This window comes from Choloepus didactylus, chromosome 2 (assembly GCF_015220235.1).
Source record: "Choloepus didactylus isolate mChoDid1 chromosome 2, mChoDid1.pri, whole genome shotgun sequence".
Lineage (NCBI taxonomy): Eukaryota > Metazoa > Chordata > Mammalia > Pilosa > Megalonychidae > Choloepus > Choloepus didactylus.
The window spans coordinates 202,001,514-202,027,444 of NC_051308.1; the positions used below are offsets into that span (position 1 = coordinate 202,001,514).

Here is a 25,931-nt window from a genome sequence, read left to right on the forward strand (position 1 = left end):
CTTGTATTAGGAGGTCACTTCCTAGACCTTACACCGAAAGCACAAGGCAAGAAAGGAAAAAAAAGATAAATGGGAACTCCTCAAGCTAAGAAGTTTCTGTGCCTCAAAGGAATTTGTCAAGAAGGTGAAGAGGCGGCAACTCAATGGGAAAAAATTTTTGGAAACCATGTATCTGACAAAAGACTGATATCTTGCATATATGAAGAAATCCTACAACTCAATGACAATAGTACAGACAGCCCAATTATAAAGTGGGCAAATGATATGAAGAGAGTTCTCTGAAAGGGAAATACAAATGGCCAAGAAACACATGAAAAAATGTTCAGCTTCACTAGCTATTAGAGATCCAAATTAAGACTATAACGAGATACCATCTCACACCAATTAGAATGGCTGCCAATAAACAAAGATGCTGGAGAGCATGTGGAGAAATTGGAACTCTTATTCATTGTTGGTGGGAACGTATAATGGTTCAGCCACTGTGGAAGACAGTCTGGCAGTTCCTTAGAAAACTAGATACAGAGTTACCCTATGACCCAGCAATTGCACTTCTTGGTATATAACCAGAAGATCTGAAAGCAATGACGTGAACAGATATCTGCATGCCAATGTTCATAGCAGCATTATTCACAATTGCCAAGAGATGGAAACAACCCAAATGTCCTTCAACAGATGAGTGGATAAATAAAATGTGGTATATACACACAATGGAATACTATGCAGCAGTAAGAAGGAACGATATTGTGAAACATATGACAACTTGGATGAACCTTGAAGACATAATGCTGAGTGAAATAAGCCAGGCACAAAAAGAGAAATATTATATGCTACCACTAATGTGAACATTGCTGGGGGAGAATGCATGGGGTGTTTGGCTTCCCCACCTCGATTGTTGCTGATGTGCTCACAGACATTGGGGACTGGTAGTTTCATGGGCTGAGCCCTCAATCACGGGACTTGCTCTTGGGAAGACTGTTACTGCGAGGGAGAGGCTAGGCCTGCTTATAATTGTGCCTAAGAGCCTCCTCCTGAATGCCTCTTTGTTGCTCAGATGTGGCCCTCTCTCTCTAGCTAAGCCAATCTGGCAGTTGAAATCACTGCCCTCCTCGCTACGTGGGATCTGACACCCAGGGGAGTAAATACCCCTGGCAACATGGAATATGACCCCCGGGGAGGAATCTAGACCCAGCATCGTGGGATGGAGAACATCTTCTTGACAAAAAGGAGGATGTGAGAGGAAATGAAATAAGTTTCAGTGGCTGAGAGATTCCAAAAGGAGGTGAGAGGTCACTCTGGTGGGCACTCTTACGCACAATATAGATAACCCTTTTTAGGTTCTAATGAATTGGAATAGCTAGCAGTAAATAACTGAAACTATAAACTACAACCCAGAACCGTTGAATCTTAAAGATGACTGTATAAAAATGTAGCTTATGAGGGGTGACCATGTGATTGGGAAAGCCATATGGACCACACTCCCTTTGTCCAGTGTATGGATGGATGAGTAGAAAAATGGAGACAAAAAAAAACAACAATAAAACAAAAAACACCCAGTGTACTTTTTTACTTTAATTGCTCTTTTTCACTTTAATTTTTATTATTACTTTTGTGTGTGTGGTAATGAAAATGTTCAAAAATTAATTTTGATGATGGATGCACAACTATATGGTAGTACTGTGAACAACTGTACGCTTTGTATGACTGCATGGTATGTGAATATATCTCAATAAAATTGAATTATTTGACAATTAAATGCCAAGGATGATCCTGGATGGGATCTAAGGATGGAGGAGAGGAGGCTCAAAGGGACACAGTTGGGACAAAAGAAAGAAAAACAAGGAAATATAGAATGTAAGCTTTGTGTCAATGTTGAATTTCTTTAACTTCTTAGCTGTGCTTAATGGGATTGCATACAAGAATGTTCTTGTTCATGGGAAATGTATATATGAATTATATTGTTTGTTCAAGGATGTGTGCAGCTTGCTCTCATATGTTCAGAAGACAGAGCAATAGATGATGGATGACAGGGAGGGAGGGAAAGAAAGAAATGGTGGTGTGACAGGATGTTTAAGTTGGTGGATTGGGGTATCAGGGGAGGGGGTCGGGGTATGCTGGAGTTCTGTGCATGGGGTTTGTATTGTTTTTGCAACTGCTCCTGTTAAGTTTGAATTTATTTCAAAATAAAAATTAAAAATAAAATTGAATTATTAAAAAAAGGAAAAAAAATAAAAGTCTATTTTTTCCAATATTAGTATAGTTACTACTGGTTTCTTTTGATTGTAGTTTGCATGGAATATTTTTTTCCATCCTTTTACTTTCAGTAAAGTCTCTTGTAAACAGAATATTGATGGGTCATACTTTTTAATCCATCCTACCAGTCTGTTCTTTTAATTGGAAAGTTTAATCCATTCACATTCCAAGTTATTACTGTGAAGGGAGTTCTTGAATCAACCATCTTATCCTCTGGATTTGAGTTGTTAGATCTATTTTTTCCCTCTCTCTCACTTTTTTCCTTTAAGTTACCCTTACTAATACACTTCAGTTCTGTGCTCTTCTCCAGACCTCTCCTTTCTTTTTCTCAGCTGGTAGAGCTCCCTTTAGTATTTCTTGCAAGGCAGGTCTCTTGTTAAAAAATTTCTCAGCATTTGTTCACCTGTGAAAATTTTAATCTCTCCCACAATTTTGAAGGAGAACTTTGCTGGATAAAGAATTCTTGGCTGACAATTGTTCTCTTTCAGAATTTTAAATATGTCATACCACTCCCCTCTTGCCTCCATGGTGCCTGCTGAGTAGTCAGTACTTTTATTGTTTCCTTTGTATGTGGCAAATCACTTCTCTCTGGCTGCTTTCAGAAGTTTCCCTTCTTCAGCATTTGACAATCTAATCAGTATATGTCTCAGAGGTTTATTGGGATTTATTCTATTTGGAGTTCGCTGGGCATCTTTAATTTTCATATTTAAGTCATTTAGAAGGGTTGAGAAGTTTTCCCCAACTATGTCTTGAGACACTCTTCCTAGCCCTTTACGCTTCTCTTCTCCTTCTGGGACACCAATGATTCTTATATTTGTTTGCTTCATCTTGTCCATCATTTCTCTGAGATCCATTTCAAATTTTTCGATTTTTTTCCCGTTTGTTCTTTTGTGTGCTTGCATTCAATTATTCTGTCTTCAAGTTCACTTATCCTTTCTGCTGCCTCTTCAAATCTGTTATTGTGTGCCTCTAGTATATTTTTAATTTGATCCACAGTGTCTTTTATTTCCATAAAGGCTATTTTTAAATTTACTCTTTCAAATTCTTTATGCTCTTGTAGATTCTTCCTGATTTTCTTTGTCTTTAGCCATCTCGTTAAAGTTGTTTTAGAGATTTGTTTGTACTTTTTAAATTAATTGCTCCAAATTTTGTGTCTCTTCTGGCTTTTTAATTTGTTCATTTGGTTTGTCCATATCTTCTAGATCCTTCAAGTGCTTTGTAATTTTCTGTTGGCTTTGGGGCATTTGCTTTTCTTGATAAGGTTATTTTGGGAAATGCAAGATTATCTGAGTGTTTATATATAATTTGGGAGAGCTACAGCTTGCTGGAATGCAGTTTCCCGAACCTACCACCTGGTGGCGCTCTCAAGTCGGTATTCCTGGAACTTCTCATGTGCAGGGGGCAAAGTCTAAACCAGGTGGGGAAACAATCAGTGCACCTGATCTCTGTGTGCACTGGGGCTGCAACATGGGCCCTGAGCATGAAGGCATGAAGTCCACTTACAGGCGCTCCATGGATGGAACTTGGGCCCTGCCTGTCCACTCCATGCCTGCCTTGTACTCCCAAGTCTCTGGGATATGGGAGGGGCTCTTGATCATCAGTATGGCATCTCTCCCTTCCCCTGCTTCTCGTCAGTGCACTCGCGGACTTCCATGTGGGGAGAGCAAACACTGTCTGCCGGGTTTCCTCATGGGAGCTCCCCACTGTCTGGCTGTGGAGCATCACCTCCCCAGCCAACTGGCAAGGTAGGTGCTTGGGAGTGGAGAGCCGCTGCTCAGTCCCTTGCCTGGCAGTGGTCTTGCTGCTGCTGGCCCGGGAGGCTGTCCAGATGGGAACAAACTCACCCCATTCCTTGGGCTGCCATCTCTCTTGTGTTTTTGTCAGCGTCCCCTCCATGTACTGTGGGGGACCCTCTATGGCCAGTCACACCCCGAAACCATGGTCCCTGGTGTTCTGTGGCCCCTCTCTAATTACTTTCATGGACGAGAAGCCTGTTCCCTCTCATCTATTCCACCATGTTCCCAGAAGTTCTATTGATATTCTCTTTATGCTCACCTATTGTTTTCCTGATTTCCTTTAGTTCTTTGAACATGTTTTCCTTTAGCTCTCTAAGCATATTTAGGGCCATTTTTTAAAAGTCTTTGCCTGGAATGCCCCAGTTCTGATCCTCGTGATTGATGGTTTATAATGTTTTAATCTCTCCTTTCCCCCCCTAGGCCATCACTTCCTGTTTCTTTGTATGTTTTATAATCTTTTGTTGAAATTTGGACATTTTGATATTTTAATGTGTTATCCCTGGAATTTAGCCTCTGAGGCATCTGTTACTTAAGCTTGTATCTAGTTAGTGTTATGACAGAGCTTTCCTTGAATGCCAGGAGCTAACCAAAGGAAAACAAAAAACAAAAACAAAAAACATAAACCCACCACCAACAACAACATAAAGAACACGTCTTTACCCAGTCTTCTAGTCTTCACAGTTGATCTGTGCAAATGCTCTCTTTTAGGGCATATCCAAACAATGAGTTTAGAGTAAAGGGACCTCCCTGGCCCTTTGTTTACATGTGTCTTGTCTGGGGCATGCATATGTGGCCCCAGGATTTCACCCATTTATATAGATATAAATGTCTTCTCTTCCCCAGGAACCGGTTTCCTCACAGTTCTTGGCACTGCACTGTATGTCCTACAGCAAGGAATCCCTTGCCTCGGGCAGCCACTGGACTCCTCTCCTGTTCTGTAGAAGATATCTGTGAGCCACCTTCTACATGCAGGGCAAGTTCTGAACCACCACCAGACAGACTGGGACAGACTTAATCCTCCCAGTATGTGCAAGAGGGATACTCTGCTCTCTCCAGAACCGGGACCAAGGATCTGCACTGGGAATGCAGGTCACCACAAGATTCTACTGCTTTTGAATGGCCTTATTCTTGATTCCGTACTTGCCTTGTTACTGCAGTCCTTTAACTGTTTTCTGAAACTCTGAGAAAGGTGTTTCTGCCTCTTCTTGTTGGTTGCTCAAAGCTTCTGTGTGGGATGGAGCCCTGATGCTTTTTACTCTACCATCTTCATTGGGGCGGGGCTCCTCCTTTTGGTTTTAGTGGTTATTACAAATGAAAAAAGAAACCTCACAAAGACACGTAGTTCCCAAAGGAAGAAGTTCATTTGTGGCTCTGTTTATCAGATCAGAATACTCATTTTCCAATTGTATCTCAAGGCTGGTAAATTTCTATCTTCTTGGATGTCAGGCAGTTTTTTGGGGGGGAAACTAATGGAAAAGTGCTATGCTTTTATATTTTTAAAAAACAAGTTCAAAATCTATTGAACGTTTCATTTGGAAGTTTAGAAACATTCTATTTCCAATGTTTTTAAGTGCAAATTTATCAGCTGTATGTAGGTGACATAGTTTTGTCAATAAAATCGCATATAGAAGGGAATATTTCCAAACATCCATTTTCAAAATGCTCTCTGTGACACAAACTGCTTTTCCACTTATTGTTGAAATGTCCCCCCATGAAGGGATAGGCTATTTGTTGTGTAGCTCCCCCCCAAAAAAAAATATCTGATAGGCAACATACCACTAAAAATCACTTGTTTGCAGAGAAAAGATCAGCAAATTTGGAACACTTGCTGTTTTGTAAAAGGAAATTGTGTTACTTCATTTAGTGTGACCATTCTTTTAAGTAATTTGCTTCACGATAACCAGTAAATTTATTTCTAGTAATGAAACATTTCAATAGCCTCTCCTTACCTTATTACAAATTATTGTAAAAATTCACCTCTAAGCTGCAATATGTTGCAACCTGTAGGAGGGAAATGAATGACTGACGGTGTATCCTGGAACTTCCACTCCTTGTCCATGATACATCAGGTACAAATTATGCCACTGGAAGTCTGACATATGGAGCTAATGAAGGTAACAGTGTCAAGCTATATTTAAATATCAATAAAACTTAATTCTTATTATTTTAGATAAAAAAATGAACAGAAGTTTTCATATTTTTCCTCCACTCTCAAATGAGTCATCTTTAGAGAACCACTTTGGAGAATGTTGCTATTGAAGAATTCTAAGAAGCAGAATGACAGGCATAAAGTGATATATTATGAAAAGTGTTTGGCTTCAAAATTTAGAATGGACTGAATATAGTCGAGAGTAGAGACAGGAAGGATTGAGAGGTTTCCTACCTTAACCAAAAGAAAGGTGATTAGGGTCTCCATAAGGTCCTGATAACAAAGTCAGAACATGTTCACCCTGAGTTAGTTTACAACAGCTTCTATTTCAAAGGCTTTTTCTAAGTCTTAAGCTGCATATGACCTCTATTTCTCCTCTGTTCATCTATTTTTTGAATCCTTGATGGAACCTACCAGAACTAAGGGCAGCATATGGTAAGTCTCTATTCCAACATCAGTAAGGTAAGTACCAATTAATTTCCCAGCTTTCAAAGTTCATAATTTGTTCATTAGAATTTCTTGAGTTGGTTCACAATTCAACATCAGAAAAAGGAAAAGGCTTCCAAATTATGGGTTAGCTGCCAAGATACAGCCCCAAATACATTCCTATTTGTGTGTTGGAAGTTTCTGGCAAGAAGAATATATAGCGTGGGGAAAACACTGATAGAAGCTGATGAAATAAATAAATCATAAAAAGCATTCCTTCTAACTGGCCAGATTCCAAGAGACTTTTCAAAAGATGCTATGACCTAAAAGGTTTGTGCTATCTTTACTCTGTCTTCTCTACTTCTCCAATATTAATTTTACCTTAAAAAGGCAAAATTACTACTACTTTAAAATATGTGACAGAATAAAATCAGTAAGTTGAACTGGTCTTTTTTTCTGTGTGGGGAGGGGAGATTGAGATGTTAGAACATTAACATTTTGAAGAAAATATTTAAACCAGCTCTTGTTAATGACTCATTCATAGTTCAGGCCCCAGAAAAAACACATCGAGAAGAATTCTTTCTTCTAGTCAGCCAGAAATGGCTCAACGAGACAAAAATCTGATAGAAAACCCAGTGGTCCAACAGGTAAGCTTTCTTGAGTTTACCAAGCAATTTAGCAGTTTTAGGGGCTAGTTCAAAGACAAGTTATCTTCCATCCCAGAGAAACAAGTTATAATGAAAACATGCATACAAACAAACACAGGAGCAGTCAGCTGACTTTGAACCAATTGCTTCACTTACAGTTTGACTAAAAATTGTAAAACAAACACCTGTGTAAACACTATCCAAGGTAACAATGCTATTTTCCAATGCCACTCCCTCCCTTTTCTCCATTAAAGGTAAACATTATCCTAACTTTTACAATAATCATTCTCTCATAGTATTACTAGCTAAGAAGGCGTCTTTAAACACTTGGAGATAAGTTGTTTTTTTTCTCAGACAACTTTTTAAATTGAGATATAATTCAAATACCATAAAAGTCACCCTTTTAAAATTTAGTGGTTCTTAGTATACTCACAAAGTTGTATAATCATCATTACCTATATAATTCTGGAACATTTTCATCACCCCAAAAAGAATCCCTGTACATGTTAGGCCTATTCTGGACGTTTCATAGAAAAGAATCATATAGCATGTCCCTTCTTGTGTTCTAGTTTAGTTTTGTCTGTTTTTGAACTTTACATAAGAGAATACCACACCATTTTTTCATTCATGCTCCCACCAGCAGTGTTATGGGTTTCTACTGTTCCACATATACTTATCTATACTTGGTTTTGTCACTCTTTAATTAAAGCCACTTTTGGTGGTCATATTAATGGTGTCGCATGGTGATTTTACTTTGTATTTTCAAAATTACTCATGAGACAGGATTTTGTCTTTTATGAACTGCCTGTTCAGATCTCTTGCCCGTTTTGTGATCACTCTTAATTTTTTCTGATTTGCAGACATTTCTTTAAATGTTTTGAATCCAAGCCCTTTGTCAGTTTTATGTGTCTCAATTATCTTCCACTCTGTGGCTTGTCTTTTCACTCTCTTCACTATATCTTTTTATGACTAAAAATTCTTAATTTTAATGTAGTCAAATTTATTAATCTTTTCCTTTATATCCTGTTTAAAAAAAAAAAATCTCCCTATCCTGAAGCCAAGGAGACATTCTCCTGTATACCTACTAAAAGTTTTACTATTTTACCTTTCATATTTAAATCCACCATTCATGTAGGAACTGATTTTTGTGAAGTAGGAGCCATATTTTTCCATTGTTTTCCATATGGATATCCAATTGTCCAAAGTACCATTTACTGTTAAAAATTTTTTTTCACCTACTGCTCAGCTTTTTCATAAATCAAGTGTTCGTATATATATTCATGTGTGTATGTTTTCTGGGCTCTTCCCCTGAATCTATTCCTTCCTTCAGTATTTCTTATCTAAGTTAAAGGTAGCATCACCTATCAATCAAGCAGAAAAACTGAAGACAATCAATTCCAAGGCCTGCTAATATAATCCCCTAAATTTTTCTCATATTCATTTATTCTCTTTGAAAATTTCTACTAACATTCCCCTACATCTTGACAATGGCAATGGTCTCTCTCTCTCTTTTTAAATAATTCAACAATTATTTTAAAATATAACCAAATTTCCAATCAGTGTTCACATTTCCAATTGTCTCATGGAGGTTATAACTTATATTTAGTTTATTTGAATCAAGATTCAAATAATACCCACACATCAGGATTGGTTGATACATATTTTAAGTCTGTTAATCTGTATGTTTTCTCTCCCTCTCCCCCCATCCCCCTATCTCCTTTGTCCTTCTGTAATTTTTTTTAATCCCCCAAAAGAAAAATAAGGTGCCCTTATCAGAAAAAGAGAAGGAAATGGATCGTGGGTGGCAGAAAACAACAAACAACTGTTAACTGGTCTCCCAATTGCCAGCATTTTCCTTCTTGAATAACTTTTATTTTAATATTTTAACCATAGAATTCATGTTATATTCTCACTGCAAAAAAAAGTAGCAATTTGAATAAATATGAAAGCTCGTTCTTTACTTTTCCTCTTCAGAGGTAACCACTGCTACAATAGCATCATTTTCATTTTCCCAGTCTTTTTATAGAATTCTTATTAAATCTCTTTCCTTCACTGTTCCAGAATAAAATCTGACCATGCCAATCTTCACTTTCCTGCTTCAAACCTTAAAGACTCTTCATTTTTTAGATTAAGAAACAATCCCTTTGGAGAATCTGATAAACTCTCTCCACAGAAAAATGAACACAGGTATAGGTATATGTATATGTGTATATATATATATATATGTATGTATAAAATTGGGACCATAACTTCAGGAGATCATGGAGTTGTTAATACCATCCATAGTCCACAAATCATAGGTCAAAAAAAATCTAGGCCAGGGAATAATTTTACCTCAACCTTTTAGTACTGCATAGCCTACAGCACTCCATGACTTTTTGCCCACTCACCTATCTCCAGTTATCACTTTATAATCTAGCAACCCAGATTATAATGGTCTGTACTTTTAGTTCCTTAAATACCCCATTCTATTTGGTACTACCACATTGTCTTTCTTCTCCTTGGAGAGCCCTGTCTACCATTATTCGAGGTAACTGAAAAAAAATGTCTGTGCCACTAGGCCCAGCGGTGGGGGAGGTCGTCCGCTACCTCCTCTTCCAGGCATCCTCCCTCCTCTCTCCAGAAAAGCACCCAGGTTTGAACCTCATGTCATCAGACTGTATCAGCCAAATCCCTCCTTGCCAAAGTCTCCACACCTCTGGGATACTCCTTCTTACTCTTTAAAGATTTTTACTCTTGCATCACTGACATTCTCTTCATCATGACTTCTGTCAGAAGTAATTCCAGTATCCTCATAGGTGATCTTTCCAATATACTGCTCTTAGTCTTTAGAGAAAACACACAAACATGTTGACTGGTCTCACTTAAAATTTATCACCCCTAACCGAAGCTCTTAATGCCACTGGAAATCAGACAACCTTTCTTCAGTGCGTTCCCTCTCTCATTATCTCTCTCCCATCCTCTTAAGAGACGATTTTATATTTTCTCCTCTTCTCAGACCTACATCACCATATCTCCAACCCTGCCCATTTCACTGAGAAAACAGAAGTAATCAGAGAAGAACTTCAATAAGTTCTCACTACCACATCCACCCATCTAACTAGCATCTGTGCCAATATTCCCTGCTTTATCCTCTCTTATTATGGATGAACTATCAATTCTCCTAGCTAAGGTCAACCTTCTGTTTATTTACTATATCCCATTGCTTTTAGCCTACAAAAGGACATTGCTCCAGCCATTCCCCTCTTCTCTTACATTATCAAATTTCCCTTTCCATTGAATCACTGCCATCAGCATATAAACATGCTATTATTTTTTTTTGAGTAAGAAAACTCTCTAGACACACCATCCCATCTTTGCATTTCATTTCTTCTCTTTACAGCAAAACTCCTTGAAAGAATTTTTTATAGTTACTGTCCTGTTGTCTTTTTCCCTTTCTCTCTTGACTCTTCAATCAGGTTTTGCCCCTGATTTCATCAAAACAGTTAATCAATGCCAACTGATTGCTAAATCCTAAGGGCAATTTTTAGACTTCATCTCATTTAACTAATCTACAGCATTAGGCACAGATATCACTTTATTCCTTGAAATACTCTTTTTATGTGGTTTCCAGGACACCATCCTAGGTTTTCCTCTTTCCTTTTTTGTTTGTCTGCCTCAGTCTCCTTTCTGGTGTCTCCTCAGGGCTCTATACTTGCAGTTCTCTTTGCCAAGTCTGCTTTTCTCCAGATAGCATAGTCTAGCACATTCCTTCTCTCCTATCATGTCTCTACTCAAATGCCATTTTCTCAGTGGGACCTGTCCTGGCCACCTTGCATAAAATAACAACCCCTATCCCCAATGTCCTATCACCTTTTTCCTTTTAAAATGAGAGAAATGGCAGTATATTTGCATGATGAAAGGAATGATTTAAAGCAAGCAAAAAATACAGTGGGGAGGGAGAAAAATTGCTGGAGTAACATCCTTGAGTAGGTGAGAAGTGATGGGATCTAGTGTGTATGTGGATGGAACAATGTGCTGGTTTGGATATATTATGTCCCCTACAAAACACATGTTCTTTTAATCCAGTTTTGTGGGATATTTGGTTGCTTCCATGGAGATGTAACCCACTCAACTGTGGGTAAGAAATCTGAATGAATTATTTCCATGGAGGTATGGACCCCACCCATTCAGTGTGGGTCTTGGTTAGTTCACTGGAGTATTTAAGAGAGAAGCTAAGAGCCAACACAGACCCAGACGCTTCTTGATGCTGGAGATGCAGACAGAAGGGTGTTTGGAGATGTTAAGCTAAGAGATGAAGACCAGAATTTGCCCCAGAGAAGCTAAGAGGACCCTCAGATACTTAGAGAGAAACACCCTGGGAGAAAGGAACAAGGATGCACAGGAGCTGAGAGAGAGGAGCGAAGACAGAAGCCCAGAGACATTTTGGAGAAAGCCATTTTGAAACACAACCTGGGAGCTAAGGACAAGCAGATGCCAGCTACGTGCCTTCCCAGCTGACAGAGGCATTCCGGACACCACGCCTTTCTTCAGTGAAGGTATCCTCTTGTTGATGCTTTAATTTGGACACTGTTATGGCCTTAGAACTTTAAATTTGTAAACTGAATAAATCACCTTTATAAAAGTTAATCCATTTCTGGTATTTTGCAAAATGGTAGCTCTGGTAAACTGGAACAAACAGCTTTCACAAAGGAGACCTTTAGTCCATTTTTACAGAGAGGAAGGCAGAGTATATGGATGCAGATGCAGGCAGGTGAGAAGACAGAAAGGTAGAGATGAATGATAGGTGAAATAATTTAATGGTATAACATTCGAAGCTTACAGGGAGGGAGGGAAAATAATGAAAAGACAAGGAGGATACCTACTCTTCCAGAGCCAATGGTATGAGGTTTTGGGAAAGATAAGAGTCAATACTTGGGACTGTTGCAGGAGAATTAGTGTTCTAAATAAAGGGAGAGCCAGGATTCCATTAGAACAAGAAGAAGGGAATGTTCAGAGAATAGATTGAGACTACAGGAGATTGTGCTGCAAAAGGACTGTGAATGAATTCTAGAAAGTACACTGGAAGGGTTTCAGGAGTTAGCGATGGATGAGAAAGAAATAGAACAGGAACTGTTCAGAGGTTTATAGGAATTAGAGAGCAGGAGATGGGATTGGGGGGAGTTAACCTGAGGGTTCTGACATAAATAGGGATAAGGGTTAATGAAATTAGTGCAAGTGGATTCAAGGCAGATAGAGAAGGAGAGTCTGTAAGTAACTGGAAAGTAAAGATGGATAGATGCTCTTGACCCTGGATGATAGGGGCTGAAAGCTTAAGGAAGGCATAGTCTTAGTCCTAGTACACTAACTAGATGATACATAACAAATACCATTAAAATACTCATGGCTTTTGATCTATTAATCCTATTTCTAAAAATTTATACAGTATATCACATGATTAGAAATTCCATGCCTACATACAGATCCTAGAAAAACTCTTTGTACCTGTATTAAAAAAACCATGAGAACGGGTGTTTGTTGCAACAATGAGTATAATAGTGAAAAACTGAAAACAATCTTAATGTCTATGCCCGGTACCAATTTAATGCCTCTTGGCTCCAAATTCATTCTTCAACATGCCTCCAATATAGTGGACAGAATTCCTTTAAGCCTTTCTCCCTTACAGAGAGCCCAATGCTACACTTTCTCAGTAGAGGGCGCTGGAGGCACACTGCAGGACGAAGTGGCTCCTTTTGTTAGTTGGACAGCTGCATCATCAGTCAGTGGTGTGGAGGTGAGGATAGGCAGTGGTTCTCTGCCCCAGTCGCATGCAGCTCTGGCCCAACCTTTCCACAGCCCTCTTTACACAAACCCTGTGTACTTCAGGTCCCAACCTTTACTAGTAACCAGACTTCCTCTGCTTGCCTCTTCTCCCCTGACCTCCCTAAACCCCAGGTTTGTCTCCCACAGCCTTCCTGAGGGACACCATGTGCTCCAGGCCTCACACCCACAGCAGCACAGCCCTTTCTTCTACACACTGGCTGCAGCTTCCCTGTGCTCCAGAGGATCGCTTCCTGATTGCTCAAGTGATTGTGGACCAGCTCTGGCCTAGGCAAACCAGCACAGATCCCTGCCATCCAGCAGGCTGCAACTACACCTTCTCCAATGAGATCTGAATCCAGCCTAGGGGAGAGGCCCTCCTTCCAAGTTTGTTCTTCCTTGGGTACTCTCCCTCAGCACTACAGTAGCCTATAGAGTTCTCTTATTCTTAAAATTACTCTTTTATCATAGTTTGATAATTCTTTATATTAAACCTCACCTGTTTAAATCACTGTCTCTTCCAGACTGATATAATGTCCATTAACAAAAAAGTGAATAAGTAAATTGTGGTACAGTTATACAATGGAATAGTCTATAGGTAATAAAAATAATGAACTAGGAAGGTTTCATTTGCAGAATGGCTGAGTGGGCTCCTATTGAATTGACCTTCCTGTAGTTGGTTGTTATTTATATTTACAGGAGATACTTAATGATGAACTTAACTATATGGAATAAGTGGACCTCTTTTCAGAATCAACAGGCCTCGTATTATTCATCACATTCTAGACTTAAAGTGAAGTTAAAGGGTCAAAATATAAGTGGAACCCTTGTCACATGGCCCAAGTTGACTGCAGCCATAACACATTCCCTATACAATGGCACACTCTAGAACAGACACCATGGAACCAGTATACATACCTGGCCCCAGCATACGTAGAAGATCAAAAAGAATGCTGGAGGACAAGATAAGAAATAACTAAAAATCAAAAGCAAACTGAACACATTCTCCTACAGAAAGCATGCCCATGAGCTCTGTATGCTTCAGTCAGCCAAGTGAAGTGACAATGTAATGTACTGAACCATACAAAATGAGAAGTAGAAAAGAACAATATTATAGTGGACACTCTTTCATTCCACCTTTCTTAACCTTCAAGCACTCACCTGTGTGGCCATGGAGTGGTGAGTGTGGCCGTGGTAGTGTGGGTGATGTGCTAGAGGTCACAATCAAGCTCTTGCGGTTACTCGTCCGACAACTGTAATAAAAACACAAATATCAGTTACAACCAGACTACATCATGGGCCCAGAAACCTTGAATGGATATCCAGGAACAAAAGAGTGACACCATTTCATGGGCCAAAAAGTATATTGCTTCAAACTCTGAACTGGGTCAGCAATTACTATTTGCGCCTGTAAACATTTTGCTGATGCACAAAGCCTTTTCTTGTCATTGCAGAAAAGTAGACCATGATGAAAAGCCATTTCATGCAATACCTACTGCTGAAAAGTTTGTATAATTTATTTGAAACTTAACCCATCTTTTAGAGGTATTAGGAAAGCTTGTCAATTATATTCATTCAAACAACTATTTATTGAATACATACTATGCATCAGGCATTGACCCAGGTGCTAGGGAAGCACTAGAGAATAAGAGAAAGTCTCTGTCCTCATAACTGGAGTGAAAATTGCTATGAAAAAAAAAATACAGAAGCAGGGTAAGGAATTAAAAGAGACTGGAATGGGGATGGAAATGTTGCTAGTCAGAAAAGGCCTGACTACTGAGGTGACATTTGATCACAGATCTTAATGATATGAATAAGCCAGACATGGCTTATTTCAGATATGAAAAAGAGGCAGAAAGAAAAGTAAAGAAAGATATGAAAAAATTTGGTATGATGAAGAAATAGTAAAGAAGTCAAGAGTGGGTGGCAGGAAGGGGCAGGAACAGAGCTAGGTTATAGAAGCTGTGGGGGTAAGTCCGAGCTGGGTGATCCTGTAAGGCTGAACTATTGTAAAGAATTAGAGGAAAGAGAGATCAATTTCAAGAAAGAAGTTATGTCTTTCCCTAAGAAATCGTCAGGACTAATCCCTTCATGCCTCACATCCCTACTTCAGTCACCATCAAATGTCCATGCCTCCCATTCTTTAATTTGATACAGTCTCCTATTACTTTCTTTATCTGCAGAAAAGTTTACATTGTGCCTCCTTGACCTAAGTCTGCCATCAGCAAAATCCCTATATCCTGAATTTCTTTTCTGAACATTCACTTTAAATTCAGCTCTAACTGAAACCTTGCTATCCTTTGAGGACACCACAATCCCAATGAAATCTCAACCCCTTTCAACCCAACTTTTCATCTGTTTTGCAGCTGCATTCGGGCAAATGAAGCAAAGTAAAGTACAACCCAGTATCATGCTGGCGGCGGCTCATTCTGATGATATCAAGTGGGTCCTCAGTACCTCCCAGACAACTAATTCACATCTTCTCAAATCTCCAATACTCCCTCCCCAATTTTTACCCTCATCTGCCCACTTTGCTTTTTATTTAACTGGGGGAAAACACAAACAACACAAGGAGAAGTACTACATATTCTTCCTACAAAAATTTAGTAGCTCACCTGCATCTATATCCAAATACTCTATTTTCCCCTCTAAAACTACAGATGGAAAAACCATGCTCCTATCAAAGTCAACTCTCCCTGACTTCCCTGTTCAAGGAGTCCACATCTGCACTGTTTCCTCTCTGCAGCAACATGAATTTCTAATTTCTATGGAATCATTCTCACCATCATAAAAACATCCTATAATTTTTCCGTCTAAAACACAACAAAAACCTTTCATAGATACCTCTTCCTCATTTCTACCCATCTATTTTTCTGCTCCCCTATTTAGGAAAAAACCCATGCAAGAGTGCTATATGTGTTACTTCACTTCCTCAATTCTTATTCTTTCTTTAGCTCACTCTGGACAGTCATCCCATCCCTTCTTGCCACTGAAACCAGTTATCAAGGTCACAGCTGACAACAATCCATTCTCAGTTCTTATCTTATATAACCTCTCAGCATCATCTGACAGTTATCACTCCGTCCTTACCTCTTTCCAGTCAAACCTCTGTCCACCAACTACTTTCTGACTTCAATCATCACACATTAATTTTGTTCGTTATTGGATTTCCTATAAATGGAATTATACACTACAATTTTCGTTTAAATGTCTGGCTTCTTTTGTTCAACATAACATCCGTGTAACTCTATTCTTGCGACACTTCTTTACTTAGTTTTTACGACATAATGCTTTAGTGGTTTTCCTCCTATCTCATTTGCTGCTCCTTTTCATTCTCCTTTGCTAGTCCTTTCTCTTCCTGACATATCTTTTCTTCTCTACCTATACTCACTCCCCTAAATTATTTCAGTTTCATAGCTTTATATAACATCTACATGATGATGATACCCAGCTCTTTACTGCTAGCTCTGTGCTCTCTCCGAGTGCAAGAGTCATATCTAAAAGTCTACCTGACATCTCCACTGTATGTCCAAATGAACTTAACATTTCTAAAACAGAGCTCTTGAATTTCCCTCTAAAACCTGCTCCTCCTCCCTAAGTTAAATTCATCTCATTACATGGTACAACATTCAGCTGCTCAGGCAAAAACCTAGAATTGTTTGTTGATTCTTCTCTTTTCCTCACAATCAGAAAGTTATGTGGATTATACTTTCTAAATATATTCTAAGTCCAAACAATTCTCATTACCTCCATCACTATTACTATCACCCCAGTTTAAGCTACCATTATAGTCTGTAAGACCCCTTCCAAAAATTCCTGAATGATGTCCCTCTGTTCACTTAGGTTCTTCCTGCCCACCTCCTGCGCCAACAGTCTGTTCTTCACCCACCAGTCAGAGTTATATTGGAAAAATCATAAATCAGATCATGAGACTTCTTTCTTAATATTCCCCAATGGCTTCCCATCATACTTTGAATAGAATTCAAATTCCTTACCATGGCTTTTCAAATTAATCTTTTGTAAAGAATCTACTTTTTCTTAAAGTTCATAAGTAAAATTTTGTCCTTGAGGCTTTCTTAAAAAAAGAAATACACATATATTTATTCAGTCATTTGATCTGAGGGCAAATAATATATAAATATTCTCAAAAACACAAATTCTAGGCACTTAAATTTTGGAACTTCACAGAATGTACCTATTAAACCACAGTGACTCTTGGAGAGCTTACCCAGACAAAGAAATCCTGAGCAGAAAGATATCTCCAAAGATTTCCTCTGTACTTTGACTCAAATTATTCCTTCAACGGGATGTTCTCCCTCCTTGACTTACCCAATCCCACCCATCCTTCATAAACCATCACTTTGAATGACAGTTCTTTGTGTGAATTCTCCTTTATTCTCTCAAGCAGGAAGATGTCTCACCTTCCTTTGAACTCCTTGGGCACTTATGGCTTACTACTCATGGCCTTAGTGTCAATACAATACAGTAGAAATAAACAGGGTTTGGAATTAAAAGATCTGAATTTGAGACTGGATCTGAACAATTACTGGCAGTTTGACCTTGAGCAAGTCACATAACCTCTCATGCTTTGGTGTCCTCAAATATAAAACGAAGATAATATAAACCTAGATTTCTCCCTGTCTTTTACACATTAATCCAATCTGTTGTAAATGTTGTTTGCTTTAACATCAAAATATATCCAGAATCTGATCATTTCTTACTTCTTCTACCACTACTACCTTAGACCAAACCACTGTCATCTCTTACCTGAATTAACTGAAGTAGCTTTCTTACTGGCATTCCTGTTTCCACTTTTGTCCCCTTACAATCTATTCTCAACACAACAGCCTTTTAAAATACAAGTCAGAAAAGACATCCACTTTCAGTCATGATGGACTAACAGTGAATGGATTTATCCCCCCAACTTTTACAACTAAAAAGATGGACCAAACAAACAACAGTTTTCATACATTGTACAACAGGCAACAAACGGCAGTGATCATGAAGAGAAGGAAAACAAACAAGATGAGTCCTCTAACTGCCAGCGCTTACCACTTGGAGTGATTTTTAGGTCACAGCCCAGGGAATAGATAACCCACACCAAGAACAGCAACCTCCCCAAGTTGAGAAGATGGTGTTGAGAATTCAGGGAAGCCAAGATGGCTAGAATTTGCAGGCCCGAGTACGAAAGAGGAGAGTGCTGTAGAAAGTGAAAAGAGATGCACAGAGTACTCTGGAAATCTGCAGAAGGTTCAGTTAAGTACAGATCAGTACCATGTTGGGTGAGGAAACTAGCCAAGAAAGGAAGCAAGTAAAACACTCCCCAGGCACACACAGGGCCAGGAATAGTTTGTGTTCCTGCTATTTAGAGGAGAGAAACTTCATAAGCCACTGGGCACTAGGTAGAGTACTCAGAAGTATTGCCTCAGTAGTAAGGAAAATTTAACCCTAAATGCTGCTATTGGCCCAACTAACAAGGCTTAAAAACAATCTTCAAAAGGATCAAACTATTTCCAAGTAACTTCATCCCAGAAAAAAGCTTGAAAATACTTAAGGGCATACAAAAATATGTGTGTGCCAGTTTGAATGTATTGTGTCCCCCAAATGCCATTATCTTTGTGGTCTTGTGTGGGGCAGAAGTTTTTGGTGCTGGTTGGATTTGCTTGGAATGTGCCCCACCCAGCTGTGGGAGATGATTCTGATGAAATGTTCCCATGGAGGCGTGGCCCCGCCCATTTGGGGTGGGCCTTGATCGGTGGAGCTATATAAATGAGCTAACTTGGGGGGAGAAAAGAGAGTGCAGCTGGGAGTGATGTTTTGAAGAGAAGCAAGCTTGCTGGAGAGGAACGTCCTGGGAGAAAGCCGTTTTGAGGCCGGAGCTTTGGAGCAGATGCCAGCTGCCTTCCTAGCTAACAGAGGTTTTCCGGAGGCCATTGGCCATCCTCCGGTGAGGGTACCCGATTGCTGATGTGTTGCCTTGGACGCTTTGTGGCCTTAAGACTGTAACTGTGTAGCGAAATAAATCCCTGTTTTATAAAAGCCTATCCATCTCTGGTGTTTTGCATTCTGCAGCATTAGCAAACTAGGACAGATTTTGGTACTAGAGAAGTGGGGTGCTTTTGCTGCTGAGTTTGCAAATACCAAACATGTTGGAACGGCTTTTTAAATGGATAATGGGGAGTTTCTGGAAGAGTTGTGAGGAGCTTGATAGAAAAGGCCAAAACTGCTTTAAAGAGACTGTTTGTGGAAATGTGGACTCTAAAGATACTTCTGATGAGGACTTGAACAGAAATGATGAATGTGTTGTAAACTGGAAGAAAGGCGATCCTTGTTTTAAAGTGGCAGAGAATTTGGCAAAATTGAGTCCTGGTGTCAGATGGAAGGAAGAATCTGGAAGCAACAACTTGGAATACTTAGCTGAGGAGATCTCCAGACTACGTGTGGAGGACATATCCTGGCTTCTCCTTGCAGCTTATAGTAAAATGCGAGCAGAGAGAGATAAACTTAGAACTGAACTCTTGGGTTCAAAGAAACCAGAAGTTGATGGCTTGGAAAATTACGGGCTTCCAGTGGGTAGAATCCCAGAAGCTACAGCCCAACCTGAGGACAAGCCAAGATTGGATAAGGAGTTAAGCAGAAAGGATTTGTGGAAACTCCTATTGTCTGATGGCTTTGACCCCTGCATGCTTCATGCAAAGCCAACAGAATTTTTGCGAGATCTTTATAGACAGAGCCATTGCCGGTCTGGACTGGAGGAGACAGACAAGGAAAAAATTAAAGGAAAAATCTCTTCAAAGACAGAGCCATGGAGGTTGAGGTCTGGAGTCAAGAGGTTTGGGGCTGGGAGAGCGGAGCAGCCCACATGCATGGAAAGGGTGAGTTTGCCCTGGAGGTCGAGGGCGGGCTTTCCGCCTCGATGCTCTGGAAGAGTTTTGCCACCTCAGGTCCCAAAGAGGGTGGAGCACATTTCCAGGGAATTGGGGAGAGCCTGGCTGCCACCACACTGTTCTCAAGGGGTTGAGCGTGTGACCCGGAGATGGAAGGGAATCCGGGAGCTGCCCCGATGTTTGAGGAGGGTGGGGCCGAGAAGGTGGTCTCCCCAATGTGTGGAAATGTTGGAGCACTCACCTAAGTGTTTGGAGAGGAACGGGCTGCTGAAAAGGCCCTTGGGAAGGGTTAGGCTCCCACTCTCTCAAGCCCCAAGGATGCAACATTGTTCTGTAAATGACTCTCGGACTTTGAAATCTAATGGACTTTGTCCTGTGGGTTTTAGGAACTGTTTTGCTCCTGTTAACCCTGTTTTCCTTACTGTTTCTCCTTATGGCAATGGAAATGTTTATCCTATGAATGTCTCTCCTTTGTATATTGGAAGCACATAACTTGTTCTAGGTTCACAGATCCACAGCTAAAGGAAAATTATGCCTTAGGACTGACCACGTCTAAATTGATTTTGATGGGATTTTGTACTTAACTTTTGTTACTGAAATGATTTAAGTTTTTGTGATGTGATGAAATGAATGTATTTTGTATTTGGAAAGATAATGTCATTTTAGGTTCCAGGGGGTGGAATGTGCCAGTTTGAATGTATTGTGTCCCCCAAATGCCATTATCTTTGTGGTCTTGTGTGGGGCAGAAGTTTTTGGTGCTGGTTGGATTTGCTTGGAATGTGCCCCACCCAGCTGTGGGAGATGATTCTGATGAAATGTTCCCATGGAGGCGTGGCCCCGCCCATTTGGGGTGGGCCTTGATCGGTGGAGCTATATAAATGAGCTAACTTGGGGGGAGAAAAGAGAGTGCAGCTGGGAGTGATGTTTTGAAGAGAAGCAAGCTTGCTGGAGAGGAACGTCCTGGGAGAAAGCCGTTTTGAGGCCGGAGCTTTGGAGCAGATGCCAGCTGCCTTCCTAGCTAACAGAGGTTTTCCGGAGGCCATTGGCCATCCTCCGGTGAGGGTACCCGATTGCTGATGTGTTGCCTTGGACGCTTTGTGGCCTTAAGACTGTAACTGTGTAGCGAAATAAATCCCTGTTTTATAAAAGCCTATCCATCTCTGGTGTTTTGCATTCTGCAGCATTAGCAAACTAAGACAATGTGGCATACAACAAGGTAAAATTCCCAGTGTTTGACATGCAATAAAAAATTACAAGGGATGTGTGGTTAGGTTTATGTGTCAACTTGGCCAGGTGATGGTGCCCATGTGTTGGTCAAACAAGCACTGGCCTAACCATTACTGCAAGGACATTTGTGGCTGGTTAACAAACCAGAAGACTGGTTTATTAAATCATCAGTCAATTGGCTGCATCTGTGGCTGATTACATCAACGAAGGGAGTGACTTCCGTAATGGGAGAATCCAATCAGCTGGATTTAACTCAGTCAGTTGAAAACTTTTAAGGGAGAAGAGAGAGAACTTTCACTTTTTCAGCTGGCCAGCCTCTCCTGGGGAGTTCAATGAAGACCTCCATCAGAGTTGCCAGCTCGCTACCTGCCCTTCTGCATCCCCACAGTTGCGTTATACACCTTTATAAAATCTCATATTTACACACATCTCCTGTTGATTCTGTTTCCCTAGAGAACCCTGACTAATAAATCATGGAAAGAAGCAGGAAAATAAGACCTATATGCAGGGGAAAAACAATCAGTAGACCCCGAAATGATACGTGTGATAGAATTAGTATAAGAGAACATTAAAATTGTTATTTTAACTATATTCCATATTTTCAAGAAGGTACAGGAAAGCATGAACATATCAAGGAGATAATATTAAAAATATTTTTAAAAACCACCAAGTCAAACCTCTAGAGATTCAAAAAAGTCTGAGATGAAAACTAAACTGGATGGCATTACCAGGAGATTAAACACTGCAGAAGAAAAGATTAGTGAACCTGAAGACAAGAGAAACTAGTTAAAGTGAAACAAACAGAGAAAAGGGAACTTTTAGAAACAGAGCACTGGTGAGCCATGGGGCAACTTCAACAAACTAATGTTAAGTGTAATTATAGTACCTGCAAGAGATAGAGGGGGAGAACAATTATTTGAAGAAATAACTGCTGAAAAATTGCTCCAAATTTGATGAAAGTTATAAAGCCACAGATTCAAGATTCAGTGAACCCCAAGCACAAGAAAGATGAAGTATACCAAAGCACATCATAATCACATCACTTAAAACCAGTGCTAAAGAGAGAATCTTAAAAGCAGCAAGACAGAAAAGGCAAATGACACACAGAAGAACAAAGATAACAGTAACAGGTTTCTCACCAGAAAAAAATGCAACCAAACATACACCAAACCTTAGAATTCAATACCGAGAGAAAATATGTTTCAAAAAGGTAGGTGCAATAAAGCCTTTTTCAGACATGCAAAAGTTGAAATAATTAATTACCAGCATACCTACAATACAACAAATGGTGAAGGAAGTCCTTCAGGCAGAAGGAAAATGATACCAGATGGACACATGTATCTATGTCTACACAATGGAAAGAAAAGCATCAGAAATGGTAAATATATGGGTAAATACACATCACTTGTTTTTATTTTCAAAATCTCTTTAAAGGATAATTGATTACTTAAAGAAACATAACAACAATGTATTGCAGAGTTTTATAAAATACGTAGACATAAAATGTAGGACAACAACAGCACCAAAGCCAGAAGGGAAGATAATGGAATTATACTGCTGTAAAACTCTTAAATTAAATGTTAACTGGTACAGTATTACTTGGAGGAAAATTATGAAAAGTTAAAGATATATATTAAAAACACTAAAGCAACTACTAAAAAAAGAAAAACAAATGTATAGCTAATAAGCCAACACAGGAGAAGAAAAGGAATCTTAAAACACAATAAAAAAGAACATCAAAAAAGAAGAAAAAACAAGTACAGATGGGCCAGATAGAAAACGAATAACAAGATGACAGATTTCAAACCAATCACATCAATAATCACATCAAATGTAAACATCCTAAAATATGCCTAATTAAGGCAGAGATATAAGTAGATAAAAAAGCAAGACAAAACTATATGTTTTCTATCATTTGTGGTAGCTCAAGATTAGAAACAACCCAAATATCCACTGACAGGCAAATTAACAAACAAATGGTGGTGTCCATACAATGGAATGCTACTCAGCAATAAAGGGGAATGAACTACATGGATTCATGCATCAACATGGATGAATCTCAAAATAATTATGCTGAAAGCAGGAAATGGTGCAAAAAAGAGTATATACTATACCGTTCCACTTATATAAAATTCTAGAAATTGCTAACTAATGTATAGTGACAAAGAGTAGATTTGTGATTGTCTGACCAGAGGTGGGAGATGGAGAGGTGGGAGAGAGGCACAAGGAAACTTTTGGGAGTGATAAATACGGTCACTATCTTGACCATGATAATGGTTTCATAGATGTATACAAATGTCAAAACTCATAAAAATTGTACATTTTATACATGTACCTCCATAAAGCTGTAAAAAATGTTTTTAATGTAATATCATCTCTTTCTTCTGCTTAAAATTCTCCCTATCTCATTGAGAATAAAAGTAAAAGTTCTTGCAAAGGTCTATAAAATCTTACATGATCTGGATCTCCATTACCCACACCCCTTCATTCCACCTCAGCTACTCTGACCTCCTCACTTTTCTTAGAATGTGTCAAGTACACCACAGCTTCAGGGCCTTTATAAATTGATGTTTCCTTTGCCTATAATACTTTTCCCCCAGATAGCTTCACAGTTTGTTCCCTCACCTCCTTCAGGTCTTTGCTCAAGTATAATCTTCTCATGAATCTTCCCCGGACCATTCTACATAAAATTGCTTCAACAAAATAAAACAAAGTCCTCCTAAATTCTCTATACCTTTTCCTGATGTATTTTTCTCCATAGCACTTATCACCATCTAACACACTACAAATTTAGCACATTCACTTTGTCTCTCTTCCCATTATAAGCTCCACTAGGGCAGAGGGGTTTTGTTTTGTTTTGTTCACTGCTATATTCTGCAATGCCTAAAGCACAGCTTGGCCTATGTATACCTCAATAATATTCACTAAATGAATGAATGGCTGGATAGATAAGTATGATCTGATGAAGGATTAAAATAAAAGAGGATACATGTACAAAGGACATGTGTAAGGTGTATCAAACTATTAAGTGTATGAAAATGAAAACCGCTTGAACTACAGGGAGAGATGACGGATTCTAACTTTATTTGGCCAGGATCTTATTTAAAATTTAAAATAAAATTCAAACTCTAAATATCATATTACCAGGCCACATGCCTTTGTATGAAGGTACACATAATCTCACTGGGGAAATCTGCAACAGCTGCCAGCGGAAAAAAAGGTCAGACACCCTGGTACAGATTCCATGACTCAGCTGAGATTCAAAACAAGGAACTGGCTAAATTTTCCATTTCAACAGCCTCTGGCCATTTCCCCAATATTCTAGAAAATAAAGGGCAGGTCTTAATTCTTTCATCCCAGTATGATTAAAGTACTGGATGTTTGCAGTCAGGCACAATAACTCTCAGATGATAGAAGGTGACCTGGAAGCCCACTGAGCTGATGCTCTTCTGCCACTCAATACCATCTCAGTCACTTGGTCACTTGAGGTAAGGTCTGGCATTTCATCTTCTTACATGCTTCATCACGGTCATCTCAGTGGACAGTGGGAACAAGGACTAAGGCACACTTGTAATCTCTGAAACAATGGTGAATTGTGGCCATATTTGGAGAGTAGCTGGTTTCCAGCCTTCAATCCCTCCCTCCAGTAGCTAGCAAGTGCTCAGAAAATGTGACCTACTGTGGGAGCTGTCCTAGAGTCCCCAGCTTGCAGTCTGCCCTTGGGAATTTGAACTTGCCCATCCCTTCTCAGTCACAGGAGCCAATTCTTATAAAAAAATCTCATAGTATTTACATAATGCACACACACACACACACACACACACACACACACACATATCTCCTGTTGGTTCTGCTTGCCTAGAGAACGATGACTAATACAGATTTTGATACTGGGAGTGGTTCCTGAGAAACAGAATCTTAAGAATACAGAATGTTTAAGATAGTCAAAGATACAAATGAACACAATAATTTTTTAATAAGAAATAATGAATCAAAAGTGGCAGTAATGAAACAAGAATAGTTGGATATTGAAACTCACTAGAAGTACACTCTAGCTTTGAAGATCACTGACAACAGAATTAAGAAAGATAGAACTAAGGAACCACCCAAAGAAACAAATAAATTGATGGCTGTGTGAGCTTAATCCCAGGACCCCATTTGGTGCCATGGTGTAGCGGCCTGAAGAGACATACATTAAGGAAGAAATAACTACATCATAAAGAACTTCACTGTGAACCACAGACACTTCCTAACAGTCTGGTCCACTGTCTTGGGCCTTCTTCTACCTGAACTTCATGTAAACATTTAGACTAGGAAGGATGTACCTTTTTCAAATATATTATAAGAAAAAAAAAAAATGAAGGAAAGGGAGAAAAAAAGCAAAGTATTACACATTATGGGATGTATCTTATGCAAGGATGGCTTAAAATCAATTAATATAAAATACCATATTAGTAGAATAAAGGAAAAATGCAGCCTTATTCTCTCAACAGATACTGAAAACACAGCAAAAATCTAATACACATTCTTGAATAAAGTTCTCAACAAACTAGGACTAAAAGGGAAAAACTTCAAACTGATAAAGGAAATCTATGTAAAACCCACAACTAACAATATACTTAACGGTGAAAGACTTTAACAGGAGTAATGAAGCAAATATGTCTGTTCTCGCCACTTCTTTTCAATACTGTTCTGGAGGCTCTATCCAGTGCAATAAGGGGAAAGCTTCAACCTAACAAAGGGCATCTAT

At 39.2% G+C, this 25,931-nt stretch overlaps 1 protein-coding gene across 7 annotated transcripts in view; it reads right to left on the reverse strand.

The window, feature by feature from the left end:
• Window positions 1-25,931, reverse strand: part of MAST2 (microtubule associated serine/threonine kinase 2) — a 330,440-nt gene that overhangs the window by 43,983 nt on the left and 260,526 nt on the right. For all 7 annotated transcript variants that reach the window (XM_037827342.1, XM_037827341.1, XM_037827340.1 and 4 more), the window contains one exon: window positions 14,229-14,320. In XM_037827342.1, the coding sequence (XP_037683270.1) occupies window positions 14,229-14,320 (92 nt within the window). The remainder of the gene's footprint in view (window positions 1-14,228; window positions 14,321-25,931) is intronic.